The following is an 18,470-nucleotide window of genomic DNA, read 5'->3' as shown; positions in this document are numbered from 1 at the left end:
AGCAAGCAATCGTGTTCTTTTTTCGTTTCGGCAATTTGAATGCGTTTTTAATTAGCTGTACCCTTTTTCAAAAGCTATATTCCAGATGCAAAATTTCTTCAGGAAATTACTCGGGAAATTAATTTGTGACATAATTTTGAAAAATCAAGGGTGCTTTTGAAATTAAAAAAAAGGTTCTTTGCATTGCCTACTTTAATTTTTTTGATGTTTTTATTTTTTAACTCGATTTTTTGAGGAGATCCGAAAAATGTTCCTTAAAAAAAACTTCAAAATAGAATGTAATAACCATGTAAGCCAATAGGAACACTTCTTTATTTGGATCCTCAATTTACCTACATGAAATATTGTAAATAAAATACCAAAACATCATCACATTTTATTTAGAACAGTTTTTTTTTAGTAACAATTTTCGGGTTTCCTAAAAGATAGTACATAGGTTTAGGACTTGGAAATGCTGCATGTTTACTCAGTTTTTCATTCTGAACGAATTTTTTTAACATTCGTTTTATCTCGTCCCCAAAGAACATCAGCATAAGACAACCATAAAATGTAGCGACTTATTAACCTCATGATATTGGGATGGGGGGTAAGTAAGAACGTTGGTAAAATAAACGTATTTAAAGCAATTTTAACCGCGTTTTACCAATTTTCGCTATGATCTTGTTTATGGAGTGTGATGCCAACTCAAAAATTTTTTTGTTTTTGCTTTTTGATTACTTTTTCTTTATTTTATTTTAAATTTTGTAAGTATGCGGTGATGCGTCAAAAGTGACATCTTCACTTTAGGCTTGGCTTAGGAACATTCAGTTAGTAGTCTGTGATTTTCTAAAAATGTTTTATATATTGTCTTAGGGTTCAAATAAGTTGTGAATTTTATTTAAAAAAAGTAAAAAAAAATTTTTTTTTGTTAATTCACTATTTTTCTTTTTATTGCACATTTTCTCTTCAACTTTAGAGGATCCTGTTTCACTAATATCTTGTATAATTGTATTTGCTTCTTCAGGAACAAACTATTTTTGTATTTTTGCACGTGGCTGACCATAGCTTGCAATGTTTTGCCGCATGCTCTGCATACTGCCTTTTTATTGGTTGAATTTTGTTTATTGCACTCAAAATATTTCCAAATCTGATCATTTTCTGGTTCACTCATTTCCCACATGTTAATAAAATAAGTTTTAGTCCAGGCTATATATTTTTTGACAAAAAAATTAGTTCCCGATCCAAACTGGGTTTTTTGTGGTTGAAAGGAATGGAAAGTGGTATTTTGCAGTTTGTTGCAAAACTATTTATTTTAAAGGGAAAATATGGGGAATAAAAAAATGAGTAACTTTTGTATCTGCGTTTTTTACACTTACTTAACCTCAAATTTTCCGAGAAAACCCGGAAAATATTTTTATAAAAAAAAAATTTGTTAGAGAAAAAGAAAATCGCGAAAAACATAAAAACAGTTTTTCGATGTACATGTGTTTTAGACATTGCACGATTGTCAGATGTTTATTATTCAGTTGCCATAATGCTATCTTATATTTGAATTTCGAGTTCATAATAATAATAGATAATGCATTGGAAAAAGTTTGAATTAATTCTTAGACTTTTTTATTAATTTATACCAACCTTGATTTGTCTGTCTGTCTCTTTGTTCAGGATCACTTTGATCGTTAAGGGAATTTTTCAAATCTCTAAAGAGAGTGATCTGACTTTCAGTTATTCTTTAATACAAACTTTACTGCAGAATTTGTTCGACAAAAACTGAACAAAAAGATCCTCTACCAGTTTTCCATCAGATCGCTATTTTTCGAGCTACCGTGCTTTTAAAAATCTCCGCCCCCCCTACCCTGCGCCACTGGTTAAACTTAATAATAACACATTTTTAAAAACAAAAGAAGGTTCAAAATAAACTATAATTATGACGAGTACGTAATTACAACAGTTGTTGAAAATATCCGCCGTCTGTTAGTAATCAAGTTTCAGCAAGTCTCTGGTACTTAGAGGAACTTTTTATTCGGTTTTCGTTCTATGACACCATCCCACAGTCCGTGTGCGCGAATTTTGAAACACCCTGTATAATCTGCTATAGTGGAACAAATTGTCAATAAAGTTCAGTGCCTTGAACAGTTGAAGCATGTCAGTTGATTGAGATCCTAGGCGATCGGGTCATAAATTACCAGTACAGAGTGCCCCATTGATAATGGTTAAAGACCATATCTATGGATCCGTTAATTGCACAGCTTCGGGAAAAAAATTTGTCAACAAAAAGGGCCAAGAAAAATCGCTGGAAATTATTTTCAAATTTCTAGCTTCGCCGCTAGAGGGCGTACGATTAATGGTTAAGTTAAAGTCACTAGATATAGAAAGTACCGCAATCATCCGCCATTTTTGGGCAAATTTTCTGCCAACTTAAAAAAATTGACAAATAAAATCTGAATAGCTGTCATTTTTTATAACCTAACTTCATAGTACTGTCATGTTTTATAAAAATATATACAGATATCTCCAAACAGGTGGAACAATCCCTAACATTAAAGTTACTAGATTCTGGTAACTTCCGCCATTTTTGGGCAAAAATCATGCGTTCTCTCTCTAACACACGAGCCCAATGGATTGCGGTACTTTCTATATTTAGAAAAGATTCAGAAATAGATCAAGAGTTCACACCTGATTATGATTTGATATTAATGTGTCTATATTTACAGGAAGTTGGTAGCATCATCGGTAAAAAAGGAGAAATAGTGAAACGATTTCGAGAAGAGGTAAAGTATATTAAGTGATAGGACACGTTTACTCTTTTGTTTTACTTTGTTTACTAAAGTAGAATTATTTCACTTTCTAATGATGACAAAACAATCGCTAGAGATGGCGTGTAGTGGTATCGGCGAGCGCCGAGTAAGGCGACAGCGGTCTTATGTTTACTACTACTGCCAGTGGCTCTGTGTGCCTTGATTATGAGAGCTGAATTTTCACCTGTTGATTTATTTCAATCGACTTTACGATTGGCTCCATTTTTGAAGTGATTTTTGTTTCAGTCCGGAGCAAAAATAAACATATCCGATGGATCGTGTCCCGAGCGTATTGTCACAGTGACCGGATCAACAAGTGCAATTTTTAAGGCGTTTACACTGATTTGCAAAAAGTTTGAGGAGGTAAGCACGCATTGAATTGTTGCAAATTAAATTGTGTAAAGTGATTAACAATTTGGTATCCATCCTTGCTTGCTTTAATGAATGAAATAGTAGTATTGACAATCATTGTTTAGTCCCTAGTAATAGTCCTGTCTAGTATGTATTTGTGCACTTCTTAATGTGGCAATGTATTGTTGTGGACTCCCTCAGTGGTGCTCCCAGTTCCAGGAAATAAACAGTGGTGGTAGCGGCGTACCACGACCTCCAATCACCTTACGTTTGATCGTCCCTGCCAGTCAGTGTGGATCCCTTATTGGAAAAGGGGGTTCTAAAATTAAAGAGATTCGTGAAGTTACAGGAGCATCTATTCAAGTTGCGTCAGAAATGCTTCCAAATTCCACAGAGCGAGCGGTCACAATTTCTGGTACTGCTGAGGCAATTACACAGTGTATTTACCATATCTGCAACGTTATGCTCGAGGTAATTATTTGAATTTGTGCGTGCGAATCGAATTTTATTTGTTACTTTTGCAGTCCCCTCCCAAAGGAGCAACCATACCCTACCGCCCTAAACCCCAAGTCGGTGGCCCTGTGATCCTGGCTGGCGGGCAAGCCTATACCATTCAAGGCAACTACGCCGTTCCTGCCCATGCAGATGTAAGTAATTCGATATTACCTCCCCTTGTTCCCCCCTTGCATCTCGGCCACCCGTTGGCTGGTGCAGTGGCGCCCACAGCGCCCCTCATGCAACTCGAACCACTCAAGAACGGACATTTGCAGGCCGCCTTGCCACCCACACATCTTATGCCAGATGTAAGTTTATCGTATTGGTGCTCCCCCATCATTACAAAAACCTACTGTTTATCCATTACAAACGTTTACCAACGCTTTTGTGACGTACCCCCCCGTCGGCTAACAACACCCTTATTACATCCTATTTTTTCGCATGTGTAGATCTACCTCGGAATAAATTTGTGTTAGCGTGCCTCAGTTTTTCTGTATTCTGCATAAAGTATACACTACACTAACGAGCTGAATTATCTAGGATGCATGTATTATTATTCGCTTTGTAACAAATTAGGAATATACTATAATATTGTTCGTGATCTGCTTTGCTAACGAGTTCGAGCATAGCTTCTTCGTATATTCATTCATACAAGTACTTGTACGTTTTCATTTTAAATTTGCAAATCGTTGCACATGCATGCAAATGAGGGAGGACCATACGATTGATTTATGGAAAAGATGTATGGGAATGGTTCAGTGTTCTGTTCCACACTCAATAATCGGTGTGGCATGTGTGCAAATAATTGGCTCAATTATATTAACAATAATAAAATGGGTAGCTGTACATTTAAAAAAAACAACAGTGACCACAGCGGTCATATGCATATTAAATTAGTTGAGCCCTACTGTTTACATATGTTAGTGAAAGGATTTTTTTGGTGATTTGGTATGATCCATGTTGGACGTGTATTTTTTTTTAAATATTTTGAATAAAGAATGTCATGTTTTTGATTCATAAGAAATGGACAATAAATGAATATCTCAGAAAATATAAAAGCACCTCGTAGAGGAGTGGTGACATAGACACCTAGGTTATCAACATGCAATGCTGAAGGTATATGGTATTTGTGTATTTCTTTTTTTTTGCAAATAGTATGGTTAAATGTCTTCCAAATATCTTTACAAATTGTGCGTATTTGTACAATTGGATAACTGCCATTATACAGGGTGTACTTCTAGCATCTAAAATGTTAAAATTGTGACAATTTTGTAGTATTTTTGCAATCATTTAATGTTTTTTTTTATTCATTCAATTCATAGCAAAAAAGCTGTTCGACAAAAGTGAAGCAATCAACACCACTGATGCCAAAAGGTCATGACCATGTGCTTACAGTTGTCTGCTCCTCACATCCTAAGCCCACCCCACATTCAAGACAGTCTTAAGGGTGGTACTGGAGGAGGTGTTCGCCATGTGTGACCTGGATTTTCCATTTCTCGTAATGTCTCAACTGACTGACTTTCCTTCTTAGTGTAGCATCTTAGAGGCTGTACCAGTCGAGTCACAGTTTTCTGTGAAAATCTTATGCAAATTGTTTCGTGTGATGATAACATTGAGTGCCAATTGGTCTTGTGATTTGCCTAGGTATTTACTAGCACAAGTGAAGGAACTTGCTTTGTGACAAAACACTTTAGGTTTTGAGATTTGAAAACTATTTTTTGGGGAAAGAGTAAGACAGAATTGCAAATTAAGGTACAACAATGCAACAGTGGTTATCCTCTATTACTCTGTTCACTAGTATCTTAGTGTAAGTAAAAGCAACATTCTGAGAAACACTGCTTCACGGTTCCTTTAATTACTAGGCGTTGTAATTTTATTATTATCTCTTACATTACCTGTACAGGGTGGCCAAATAAGAATGCGAGGTACTGTATCTGGGAACCTGTCCATCGTAGAGGCTTGCGGTAAAAAAATTTATTACTAAAACGGCCACGAGAAAAACCTGGAAAATATTTTTAAGTTTCTGAAATGGCCGCTAGGGGGCGTAACTGCAATCTGAAATTTAAAAAAGTGATTTCTCTGTGAATTCCGCTATATTAACCTAACAAAAAAATGTCCGGTCTTTGAAGACGACGTTAATTTGAACCTTTTTTGTTTGACAATTTTTCCCGTATCTCTAAAAATGAAGTGGTGGGGGGTATTCAAAGGTTTCCGTAAAGAACACCCTGTATCTTCGAAACGACTGAGCCGATTTTAACAACTTGCGTTAATTGAAAAGGGTTATTCTTCGGCTACAAATATTATATTATTTGAAGTTTTGTTAGTTTCACATATCGCCACTTGAGGGCTTTTTTCGACATTCCGACAGAAATGGTTAATTTTCTCAAAAAAATTAAATGCGTTGGTATGATTTTTTTTTTCATGAAAAAGTAGCTAAATGATGCCTAAATAAGCTCGCGAAAACCCCATCTCGATATCTTGTTCCTAACCTAAAATTTAGGCCAAAGAAAATTTTATACCCTCAAAATTTTATTTTTTTAAGCTAATTTTTCCGGAATTATTTTTATTATATAATTTGTGGCCCTAAGGTGGATTGATTTAAAAAAGGAAGCTTTTAATGCCGCCGTAAATGCTCGAAATGCTGGCCATCACGATATAAAAAATATATATACAGTGTGTCCCAGATCACGTGGGATTGCATGGGTAACTTTGTTATTAAAGATAGAGAATTGGTTAAATGGGCAATGTTTTGCAGTTTTGGATGCTTATTTAAAATTTTCTTATGGAAATTCAAAATGTCGCATAGGTTCGACGTAAATTCAAAAAAACTAAAATTGGTCATTTCCTTGAATGTCTTCATCGAAAGTATAAGAGATATAAAAAAAAGTTTTGTATAAAAGTGACTGTCTTTGATGCGCTTAATTTAGAATTGATGTCAAAAAAAATTCAAGATGGCCACTTTTGAGGAACATTTACCACCTTCCTAAAGTGAAATGGGCGCCATATTGGATTTTTAGATGACTTGATAGATTTTTTAATTGTCGCGAACCAATGCATTTAATTTTTTTTGAGAAAATTAACCATTTCTGTCGGAATGTCGAAAAAAGCCCTCAAGCGGTGATATGTGAAACTAACAACCCGAGTTTGTTTAAATCGGCTCAGCCGTTTCTAAGATACAGGGTGTTCTTGACGGAAACCTTCGAATACACCCCCCCCCCCCACCACTTCATTTTTAGAGCGGACCGGACATTTTTTTGTTAAGTTAATATAGCGGAATTCACAGAAACATCACTTTTTTAGATTCCAGATTGCAGTTACGCCCCCTAGCGGTCATTTAGGTAACTTAAAAATATTTTCCAGGTTTTGCTCGTGGCCGTTTTAGTAATAAATTTTTTTACCGCAAGCCCCTACGATGGATAGATTCTCAGATACAGTACCTCGCATTCTTAGTTGGCCATCCTGTATAATCAGTAATATATTTTTTCTATCCTTGTCAAATAATTTCAAGTTTTTATGTGTCTGTATGTAAGTATGCGCTATCAACCTAAGCAGAACGTCAACTGTTTTTGAGGTAAGTCATTGAATAGAGGGGGACCCATTATAGATCCTCATGTTCTATAATAATATATTGATTTATTTACTTGACTATTTTAACTGAGAGGACGAATGAGAGAATTAACCCCCTTTGATTTAACCAAACTCCCCTGCGCGTTTTATAATTGTATGTTTTACTAATCTCGTGTACATAGAAGAGTACCATAGATTTCCAACCTTTTCTGAAGCTTCGCCCTCCTGAGGAACAAAAAAATAGCTACCGCCCCCTAGTCGTCTGGTAATATACTTCTTAGATTCTTTCAAAATTAATAGCCCCACCTGTTATACATGATTGGGAATGAAAAATAAATTTTTTTATTGCTCGAATTTTGAAGGCGGGTTCCATCTTGAATTTTTTTAAATGACAATTTGGGTCATTTAAATTTCTGTTTCATTCCGAAATATGCGCTGTTTTAAGTCCTCCAAACTGCAAATCAATATATATCGAACCATTTCAGTAGGAAAACCTTGTTTCTTTACTTATGAGATTATAAAAATTTAATTTTTTCGTTTTCCATCGCTAGAAAGAGAAAACAAGACTTGTTTCCAAAGGTGTGTTGCATGACCCATGTTTTCATTTAAACAAATTCAAGATGGCGGCCGCTTTCAAAGTTGGGTAATGAAGAACATTCTTTTTCATTCGGAAACATGCATAACAATGTCTCCAAAGTCTTCTGGCTTATTCCGCATTCGCCACGCCAGTGGAAGGCCGCATGATTGGTATCGTACAGTTGGCTATCTCTCACATATGTTAGCACAGATTTACTGGCTGTAGGCTATATGTATGAAATATATCTATATTCCGCTTTACCTCTTCCATCGACTCAAACTGGGTTCCATCTTTGGAAACAAGAAAAAGGCAGACGAGTGTGGCGCGTGTTCGAGCACTGGAGTGCCTCTAGCACCTAAATAACGCTTCACAGACAGCGCATGAAGGGCAAGTGAGCTGTCCTGGTGCAAGCTCCAGGACTTGTCTTTCCACGTTTCTTATGAACTAGTTCTGACAGTGTTGCCAAAACTTGGGTTTAGAGTTTGACCCTCTGGAATTCAAATTAGAACGCTTCCATTTGAATGGTTTTTGAGACTAGCACTTAGAGAGAGGAACTGCGTTCATTTGCGCATGCGCGTTGTGTTTTGTGTAAGTTTGCTGTTAAAAAAATGTGAGGAGACAATCTTAAACCTACAAAATTGCGTATGCATTTTTGTGAAAAAAAATTTCATATCAAAGAATCAAACCTGAGCCGCCCGATTACAAGCTGGGTATCCTAGCCATTAGCTAGACCATTCTGGCACACATTAAATTGTGACTGAACGTCATTTCAACGTGGAAGCACTTATTCTGTAAGTGTTCAAGTTTTTGACTATGACCGCCATCTTGAATTTTTTTAATGGTAGTATAAGTCACGTGATACAGCTTAGAAGCAATTTTTTTTCTCTCTCTTACTTCCGTAAACATGTATGGAGTTAAATGGTTTAGTAAGAAAGAGAACAAAATATATGACTTAACCATTGAAAAAATTCAAGATGGCGATCGCACTTAAAAAGCATGTAAAAATTTTTAACCTCAAAGTACGTGAAATAATTTCGAATGGAAGTGTTGTATGATTTGAGCGTGAGGGCTTTGGTTCCATCTTTATCAGGGTGCAAGTTAAAGGTGTCAAAATAGGTCATTTTATCCTAATATACGAGGAGTGCTTATTATATAAATAATAAAAAATAATAAAAACTGTTGGAGTCTCAATTCACTTCATTTTTCCATTAAACAGTCACTCAAACACTATGGAGTCCTTCATCAACAATCTTAACAAACTTTTTGTACTGTAGGTGGCGCCCTCTATTTAACACGGATACCAAATATTGTAATAATTAAAATACGTACAGTGTCCCCCCATTGTTTGGTTGTATCTTCTAAAAGACAAAAAAATTTAGTTTAGAAAAATCAAGGGTGCCTTTGAAATTTACAAAAAAATGTTTTTAGCACATCAGATACGCACAAATGTAATTGAGAAAAGTTGTAGAGAATGAAAAACTTAGGTATTAAACATGCAAAATGTCCTAGGCCTGCTTTGATTTTTTTAGGTTTTTATTTTTTATTTGGATTTTTTAGGAAATCCCAAAAATGTTACTGAAAAAAACTGTTCAAAATATAATAACATATTTTTGGATTTCCTAAAAAAAATCACAGTAGACTTAGGACTTTGAAATTTTGCATGTTCACTCAGTTTTTCATTCTGAACAACTTTTCTTAATCAAACATTTGTGCGTATCTCGCCCCACTGGTATGCAAAAAACTTTTGTTGAAAGTTTCATAGGCACCCTTGATTTTTTGAATGTCACAAATTAGTTTCCAACCAAACAGGGGTGCTCTCAGAATATCAAAATTCAATTCGAAAATTTTTTACAAGAGACTACCAATCGGACGAGAGAGAGGGCACTGTCTATTGTTATTTAAATAATTATTATATGCTAAATCAGTTCATTTTGAGCTCCAGTGCACTTTACATGATGATGGATTGTTTCCATGGCTGACTAAGCCAATATTTCTTCAATTCCCACATTATTCTTATTTTCTTTATTTATTTTATTTTTGTTTTCCTATTAGTTGTTTTTGTGGGAATAAACATTATTATTATTATTATTATTATTAATTGGAATGTGAATTTTTAGTTGATTTCAAGAGAAATTAGGGAACAGGCTAAGAAATTTCATAAATATTACATTTATGTATACGACATTGTGTCCTGTTTAAGATTTGCCAAAAATATGCTTGCTTCAACTTTCTGATTTTGTGTACACCCTGTACAATATTGTCAAAAGTTTCAGAGGATAATAAAGTCAGTGTAAGTATGTATCTACCTATTGTAATGGTACCAGTATATTTATAGGTTTATATACAGGGTGAGTTTTTACCAATGTTTAGTATGGGGATTCTGTAAACTGTAAGAGATACAAAGTCGCTTAAATGGGCAAAGAATTGCAGAATTTTATGTAGATGCGTTCATTTATTTTAAAAGATATCAAGTGAACTGGCTGAAATCCCGCCCACTCAAAAATAAAGGCAAAATAAAATAAATAGTTCTCAGCTTTTTGATGGTGCTAAACCAAAATGTTTATCACTTGCGAGTTTCGAGTAAATCGCATTCACTTTCCAAGGACTCAGATTGTCCGAAAAAATACCCATGGAAGGTACTAAGGGGAACAGTTCGTTTCCGAGCGTAGCTAGGAAAAATGAAAACAAATTTTGACATTTTCAGTTTTTCAGTGATATCTTGCTTATTTTTAAAGATTTTTCCTAAATTTCAAATGCGTTTTTTAGTCACCAAAAGGGTCTTCTTCGTCCCCATTTAAGCTTAGGGTGAGCTACAAATTTGAACCACCTTGTATATACAAAACTACTTTTGCTTTATTAATGCACATTAAACCAACGAACAATTTCGATATGATTTTTATACTGTTTCTTCTCATCTATTTACCAATCTCCATGTCTAAATGTCCATAAGGGCTATTAAAATCGAAAAACAAATTTGAAAGTGCACTCTTCGCCTCTTGTTCACAAGCGGCTTAATGAATTTTTTTACTTTTTCAGAACATAAACAACATTGCACTTGACTAGGCATTAATCTGCAAAGTTAGTGCAGTGTTGCCAATGCTATGTGTTCAGATAGTACATCAAAATTGATTGTATTGGGTTGAGTGGGAAAAATTAGCTATCCAACAAACACTCCAAGCACTATAAAATAAATGTGTACCTACAATTAATCAACAGTAACTAAAATCCTCTGCATAACACTCTGAAATTGATATATTTTGTTTATGATGAAATAATTGAAACAGCTCAAATGTAATGGTGATAGTGTCTCCTTGCTATGCAGAATGAAAAACCTAATTACTCGCTACAATACTGACAACATTGTTACAGATTACAGCACTCAGTAAAAGTCCATTGGCCGGACTAGCCGCATTGGGCATTGGAGGCCTGACGCCAGCCAACACGGGGGGATTAAATCCAGCAGGTACGTAAACCCCACGATCCCCTCCACCTCCATTAGGTAACGAAACTAAAAATTCCTCAGCTTTGGCAGCTTTAGCCGGTTCACAATTACGAACGGCCAACTCGCGAAACCAGCAAAATTCCAATTCTCAAACTCACGAGATGACCGTGCCGAACGAACTGATCGGCTGCATTATCGGAAAGGGCGGCACCAAGATCGCCGAAATACGTCAGATATCGGGGGCGATGATTCGCATATCTAATTGCGACGATCGCGAGAACGGCGTGACCGATCGTACAATAACAATATCTGGTAATCCGGATTCGGTCGCGTTGGCACAATATTTGATTAATATGAGGTAAGAATTGTTGCCTTTGTGAGTGTAAATACGTATTCTGTGCAGGCATGCGTAACATTTGTAGTAGATGCCCTTTTTCGTTTGTTTTTAAATTATTATCTTGGTATTTCTGCTCACAAATGAAATGCGACTTAAGACTACATTCTATCTTATTCTGGTTACACCTGCCATACCAAAGAGAAGGTTTTCAGAACTAAAAAGTACAGATTTCTATGGCAGGGTTGGAGGCTATGCCATGTTGCCATTTTATGCAGATGAAACTGTAATACTACTAGTTAATTATAGTGTGCTTTTGTTTTACTCTAACAAGATTAATACCGAATGGAGAATTGGCAACACAGCATAGTGGATAACCTCAAAATTTCTGTTCTGGTTTGTAAGAATAAAAAATGCTGTTGCACATTGTTTTGACATACTAAGGTTAGTATTTCAATGCCACTATTGATATAGAATGAATTTTTTTAATTTCTTTTCATCGAGATTTGCAAGTGACATAAGCATATGGTACGGAAACTGACAGGTAGAAGACTTTTGGCTCTTGTGAAATTAAAGAATTTGTTTTCAAGTTTTTTCTTTGCCTTCCATGTGACGAACATATCACACTGGGAAATTGTCGCTATAACCAATAAACCAATAAATTCGGAAGTCTTCTACCATATTAAATGTGTTCTGGTGCCATTTTAAATTTGTCCTTTCAAAATAAGAATCAAATATGAAATTCTCATTACACCATTACATGGTAAATGTGGTTATTTCCCAATCCACCTCCTGAAGACTAAAATCTCTCCATTTACAAAACTTATTTAATAGAGTATGGAAGATTTTAAGTTACTTTAATGATAGTGCCTCAGTTTATGCCTGATTCCAGCTGGTGGTGTCCAATTAATATAAAAAAAAAGAAACCTATACACCACAAATCACTGTAATCCTTTTTTCTATGTGTTTCCTTAGTGTTGAGCTGCAGAAAGCTAACCTTGAGGCCCAAAACTCTCCTAGCACTGGTGGGTCCAGCCAGTCATCCACTGCTGCCAATCCTTTGGCTAGCGCCATTCCTTTGGCCCAACTTCTCACAAAACCGGGAGCGCTTAACGCCCTGACTAGTCTCAGCGCGTTAGGTGGTCTTACCGAGTTGTTGGGCGCACAGGGTGGCGCTCCCCCTGTTCAGACCACTGGCGTCCATCGCACACACAAGAACTACGCTCCTCGCCTTCGTTCTCCCGGAGGTGGCGGTGGCCCTTCCGAGGGCTCCAAACTCAAGAGTGAACGCAACAAGTTTAATCCTTACTAAAATCATTAATTAAGTTTATATTATACCTTATTTTTTCTACATTGGGATTCATTTTTATTTTAATTTTTATTTTATTTTTCACATTTTATTGTGTCTACTATAATTTATTTTTATGTTTATCGTATATGTTTACTTGATTTATGTTGCACCATTTTTTTTGGTGTTACTCTTTCAACCGATAGATTTGTTTTTATATCCAAAAAGTAGCTGTAGGAGTTATTTGTGTAACGTAACTTAGTTTTATACAAAATTATACATTAGTCAGCATTTATTTTGACATATCAAGTTCAAAATTTTGATTCGTAACGATAGCAGTTTTCGCTATTGGTAGGTTTCAATGTTTAGCTAGGTATTTATAATGCAAATTTGACACTGAGTTTAAATAATGCAATGTGTACAAGAAGCTTCTATTTTAGAAGTGTTTACTTATATTATTAGTGTGCTATATAAGTGTATTCTATTGAAATTAATACATTGATATGTGTAATTGGTTTTTTGTCTTTTCGATGCAAAAATACTTAATTTTTTTAGTAGTAGGTATCCAAGTTAGGGCCATTACGATATACAAATCTAAAAAAATGTGAGAATTAGTAACATGGTTTGTGTGCTCCATCTCCTATGCCTGCTACATTAACAGACCAGTGCCTTATCACTTATCCAGGCAAGAAGATCACAATCCTGGGATCCTGGTAAGCTTGACCATCCATCAGTCCCCACGGCCCGTTGTATATTCAATTAACTGACAAATAGTTGAATATGCAAATACCCCTTGATTGCCACTTAATTGTAGTTTAAATAGCAACAAAGGTTGAGTACACTTAAGTGGTATCCAAAAAAAATCTTTGAAAGACTCCAAGACCCCCCCGTTAACCTTCTGCATATAACACAGTGCATTTAAAAATCCATATTCTGCTTTTGATATCCGCATTCTCCTTCATTTTATCTCCAGAGCTGTCCACTTCGTTCCAAAATCTTCACCCAAAGCCTTTTTAAGTTTATTTCACTTTACATGGTTGATAAAAGGAATGAGAATACGGGTTGTCTTTTCTTGTTTTTTTGTTTAGACAGTATGATGGCGTGTTCACAATTTTTTTGAGAGAACAAAGTAGTTTTAATTGAACTCCTATATAGTGCATTTCTCTTTACAAGTAATTTGACGAGATTGTTGCTTTTCCTTTGAGAATCCTCAATTTTTTTTCAAAATAATCCAGCATACTACTTTTCAAACCTTATTGTCTGACCTCAAAAATCTTCCAGTTTAATGAAAAAATTTATGCCTGAAATCTCTAGCAACTTTTTCCTTAGCTGATGACAAACGGTTCATGCTCTGCCATCATATTGATTGTAGTCAATGTTTTAAATGCACTTTTTATGCACTTTTAACATGCCGTTATAACGAAATTCTAACCGTCTTTGTATTTTACCAGGATATCGATGGAAACTGCTGGATTACCAATGCCAGGTTACCATTACATTGCTCCAAATCACATTGTAAAAGCTCCGATTCATTAACTAGGCTTGCCTTGGTTCGGGGAGGTTTGCTATCAGTCGCAGATGCCCCACATGTACAACCTTACAGGTAACTCAAGCCAACCAATGATATATTATGATCTGTGAAAATTTACAAACACTGACAATATTGTCATATTATGATGGATAATTAAATACAAGATTGGTAATGGGAACAAGCCAAAGATTTGTTAATTTTAATTTTTTATATAAGCGTATTTATATATAATATTTAGATATTGTCATATTTACTACGTTTTAAAATTAGTACCATGGTAGATTTTTGCATTGGACTGTTGAAGTTGCTTGATCGAATGTTTTTGTTTTTATCTTTTTTTTTTTAATATAGAAGGTAGCGTGTTCAAATAACAGTATTTTAATATTTATTAGTTAAATCGTTATATGTAATTTAAGGAATTTATTTGTTCGAACCAGTTATTTATTACATTTTGTTATTGTTCAATTGTTAAAAGTTTTATTACTGTACATCATGTTGTTGGAGTGATCTGAGCAATATTTGATGGGGATTTAGGCACGGCTTGTAATCGTAGTTAAGTATTAACCATCAAATTTAAGTAGTTTAAGATATTATGAAGGAAAATTGCTCAAGAAATCTAGTTGTAGTTTTAACATTAACTAAGTATTTTGTATTAAGAAGTGTTTCTAAATTTAACATAGGAACGGAGTTAAATGTCATGACCAGAACCTTTTTATTCACAGTTGTCAAAAGGTAAGCCGTGCAATCGTCATCACTGACTGTATTTTGTGATCATAACTAGTTATTAGTCGCATATTTTAATACAATGGTATGTTTGGAATATTTTGTTAATAGTGGGCTGTGTATTCAGTATTTTTTAAGTGATTTAACTATTCTTCCAAATTTCAGTTTTGTGCCAAATCTATTGTGACCAAATGCTCACATCACTCGTGAATTTCCCCTTTTTCTATATTTCAGAGGATGCTTTAAACGATGTTAAAACAAAACGGCATCTATTGCAGTTCCCTGTGTAGCATACTGTGATCACATTATTGTAATAACGTTGTATTTAAATACAACGCTAAGTTAGTATAAGAGTTTTTATTTATTAAGGCGTGATCGCGAAAAAATTGCTGAAATTTTTTGTACAAAACATTAAAAAAGAAGTCAAATTTATAACGTATCATAATTAAAAGGTATTTTTGTTGATGTAAATAACATACTCTTAAATCTAGTGGAACATTTGCGTATTACACCTTCTCATTTGTGTTACACAGTGTGGCACAAAATTTATCATTTTTTAACATACATAAATTTTGTGTGAAGGATTGAGAAACTTTGTACACACTATGTATGCAGAAACGATCTTTCTTTAAACATTGATAGTTTCAGTAGTAATCGACTGAATCTTTTGTGTTAATTCTCGAATATTGCAAATGCGATTTTTGTCTTACCAACACACTTTTATTTATTAATCCACAATTCAACTTCTTTTGAAAATTAGCACTGGCTTGTTACATAGAAAGTAGTGATAAAAATATATTCTAGTCTTGTTCTTTACCGACATTTTTAATGTTCTCACAGTTATTGGTGTCATTCATTATTCGATCTAAACGTTTGACTATAATTAGGGACAATCTATTGTTATCCCTTTGTGTTGAGTGTTCTTATGATATAGCATTTTAAATAGTGCCAAAAATTTGATGGAAAACTAGCGAATGTACAACATTTCGAATACATCAATGCAATGCATTACTAAATCGCATATAATTTTTGAATATATAATAATTGTAGGTACATGTTAAATAAATTGTTATGGCTGAATGGTCGTAAACTTTAGGCTAGTTTATAGAAAAGTGAAACTAGGAAACAGAAGCAAGCTTATCAGGTAGATTTGCAATACTCAATCATAACGAGAGGGGGGTAGTTACTGTGTGTCGGCTTGCCCTGACTCGTATAGTTCGAGTAGTGAGTTAGCAGGGGCCTTAATGTCAAGCTATCTCATAATTGTCGTGTTGTGCAGGCAATCAATTGTTAGCTTCGTGTCTATGGTAGTGCTACGACGAGCACTTCCAATATACATTTGATAGTATACAAAAAAAAAAAACTTGTGCTGCTAATAAGATATTTACATTTTGCACTTAGTCTCCCAGGAGACGGAGAGTACTGCCGCATCTGGCATAAATTATAATCACCCAAAGAGATATCCCGATGGCTAACGTACTAGCCTTAATTTTCTTCAATCCCAACTTGCAATCAACTAAAATGATCTATCGTTTAAAGCCTTTATTGAAACAGGGTCTGTAATATATATAAGAGATTATGTAATTAGCACTGTAATGAGAAATTCAAATATGTCTTTCAGACGTGAAATATCGGATAACAGTGTGATTATTTTCGTTTTGAAAACACTTCGTTTACGGAACTTTGAAAACATCTCTTAGTGTTCAATCTCTCAGGGTTTTGTGAAAATTGCAGGAACCCTTTGAAAATTACGTATGATTACCCTCTTACTAGAAGAGAATTTTTCATATGTTCCAAACGTTTTAACTAATTTTTCATTGGAACAGAAAGAATGTAAAAATATGATAAAACAATGTAAATTGAAATTGATTATACTTGTATTGGTGACATATTTCAGGGTAAATTTTTAACTTTGCTATGGTGCATAGATTATGTTTGTATGTAGTAAGGATATAGTAAAATGCATTAGTTAGATTTATATAAATATCTATGTATTGCTACAATTAGAGCTTTTTGCTTATGGAACACAACACGACTGTCCCAGTGGCATTAGCACTAGCTGCATGCTGTTACTCATACTTAAAGGAAATCATATCACGTTACATATCTTTTTGAAAACTCCTTGCTCTTTACCTGTTTTTGTTGATTGCTCAAACCTTAGTTGAATTAGCGAAACTGCTCAATCTTTAGCATATCCCTATTCCACACGCTCATATCATTTGGAATGGGTAACAGCCACATATTTATATTTATTAAAATGTTTTGTGTATTATACTGTTTTTTGTGTGTAGTATTAACAATATGGCAATAAAATGTTATACGGATGTACGATGCATAAAAGACAATTTTAGATATTGCACATGTCTATTGTTCTTTCCATAATCAAGATGTTAAGATATTTAGGTACAATGTTTTACGTTTGTTTTGTTTAATAAAGTGTGAATAGAGTCCTGTTGTCCTTTTCTTCCACTACATTTCGTAATCTTCTCTGGGTAACAATACCTACAGGTTGGGAAAATAATACATTCTATCGCACCTTTTTTATTTGTTTGGTTTGTGTGTGAAAGAGGTAAAAAATCAAAAATTTTGATTCGTGACATAAAAAAAAAACAATATGTATTTTTGGCGTGTTGTCCTTTCCTTCAAGTACATTTCTTAATATTCTTTGGGTAACGGAACGGCTTAGGAAAATAATACATTCTGTCCTACCTTTTCCATTTGTTTGGTTGTGTGTGAATGATGTAAAAAAATCAAAATTTTTGATGGGTGGCATTAAAGAAAAATACAGTAAAAGAAACAAAAAAAACTGGGTTTACGCATGCGAATGAAAATTAAGTTTGCTCTTGCATGGACCTATTTAAATGAAATTTACAGTTTTGGATAACCCAAATAAATCCAGGCAAATATGATTTTCGTAAGAAAATTCATAAAATTTCAATAGTGGAAGTGTTGTATTCAGTGGCGGATTTACCAGCAGGCAGAGTAGGCTGGAGCCTAGGGCGGCGAATTTGGCTCAAACATGTTTATCTTGCAGGAATAAAATAAACATTATTGAACAGGGTGAGTTTTTTTTTCATCTAAATAGCGAAATTATGACCAAAAAAACCGAAAAATGTTAATTCCGAGAGCGCGCTAGCGTTCATTTATGTTCAAAGATATCAAAAAATAATTTGAACAACCCTTGGTAAGTTTTTCTAAGCTTTCTGACCATGCCAAAATCAAATTGTGGGCTTCAAGTCATCACATCAACTTTTTTATTTCTTATGGATGCCATATAGGCATTGGATTTTTACACGAGGTAGAGAATCCTGAGATACCAAATACTTTCATTCATTCGGAAATTAATCTTGAATTTTTTCATTGAAGTTTATACAATGTATTTCTT

General features: G+C 34.5%; 1 protein-coding gene across 9 annotated transcripts in view; it reads left to right on the top strand.

Annotated features, from left to right (window-relative positions):
- LOC116164862 (poly(rC)-binding protein 3) overlaps nt 1–17,533 on the top strand; it is a 241,458-nt gene extending 223,925 nt beyond the window's left edge. For 6 of the 9 annotated variants that reach the window (XM_031479102.1, XM_031479101.1, XM_031479104.1 and 3 more), the window contains 7 exons: nt 2,694–2,750; nt 3,024–3,140; nt 3,330–3,599; nt 3,653–3,931; nt 11,137–11,230; nt 11,291–11,567; nt 12,519–13,342. In XM_031479102.1, coding sequence (XP_031334962.1) covers nt 2,694–2,750; nt 3,024–3,140; nt 3,330–3,599; nt 3,653–3,931; nt 11,137–11,230; nt 11,291–11,567; nt 12,519–12,855 — 1,431 coding nt within the window. In that variant the 3' untranslated portion in view covers nt 12,856–13,342. Of the gene's footprint in view, nt 1–2,693; nt 2,751–3,023; nt 3,141–3,329; nt 3,600–3,652; nt 3,932–11,136; nt 11,231–11,290; nt 11,568–12,518; nt 13,343–14,282 lie in introns of those variants that run through there. The other 3 variants (XM_031479108.1, XM_031479107.1, XM_031479106.1) reach the window with 3 other exon arrangements.
- The last annotated feature ends 937 nt before the right edge of the window (nt 17,534–18,470 follow it).

The sequence above is a fragment of the Photinus pyralis genome, unplaced genomic scaffold (assembly GCF_008802855.1).
Source record: "Photinus pyralis isolate 1611_PpyrPB1 unplaced genomic scaffold, Ppyr1.3 Ppyr1.4_LG2, whole genome shotgun sequence".
Lineage (NCBI taxonomy): Eukaryota > Metazoa > Arthropoda > Insecta > Coleoptera > Lampyridae > Photinus > Photinus pyralis.
Note: the sequence above shows the minus strand (reverse complement) of the source record. Positions and strands in the feature narration are given on the sequence as shown.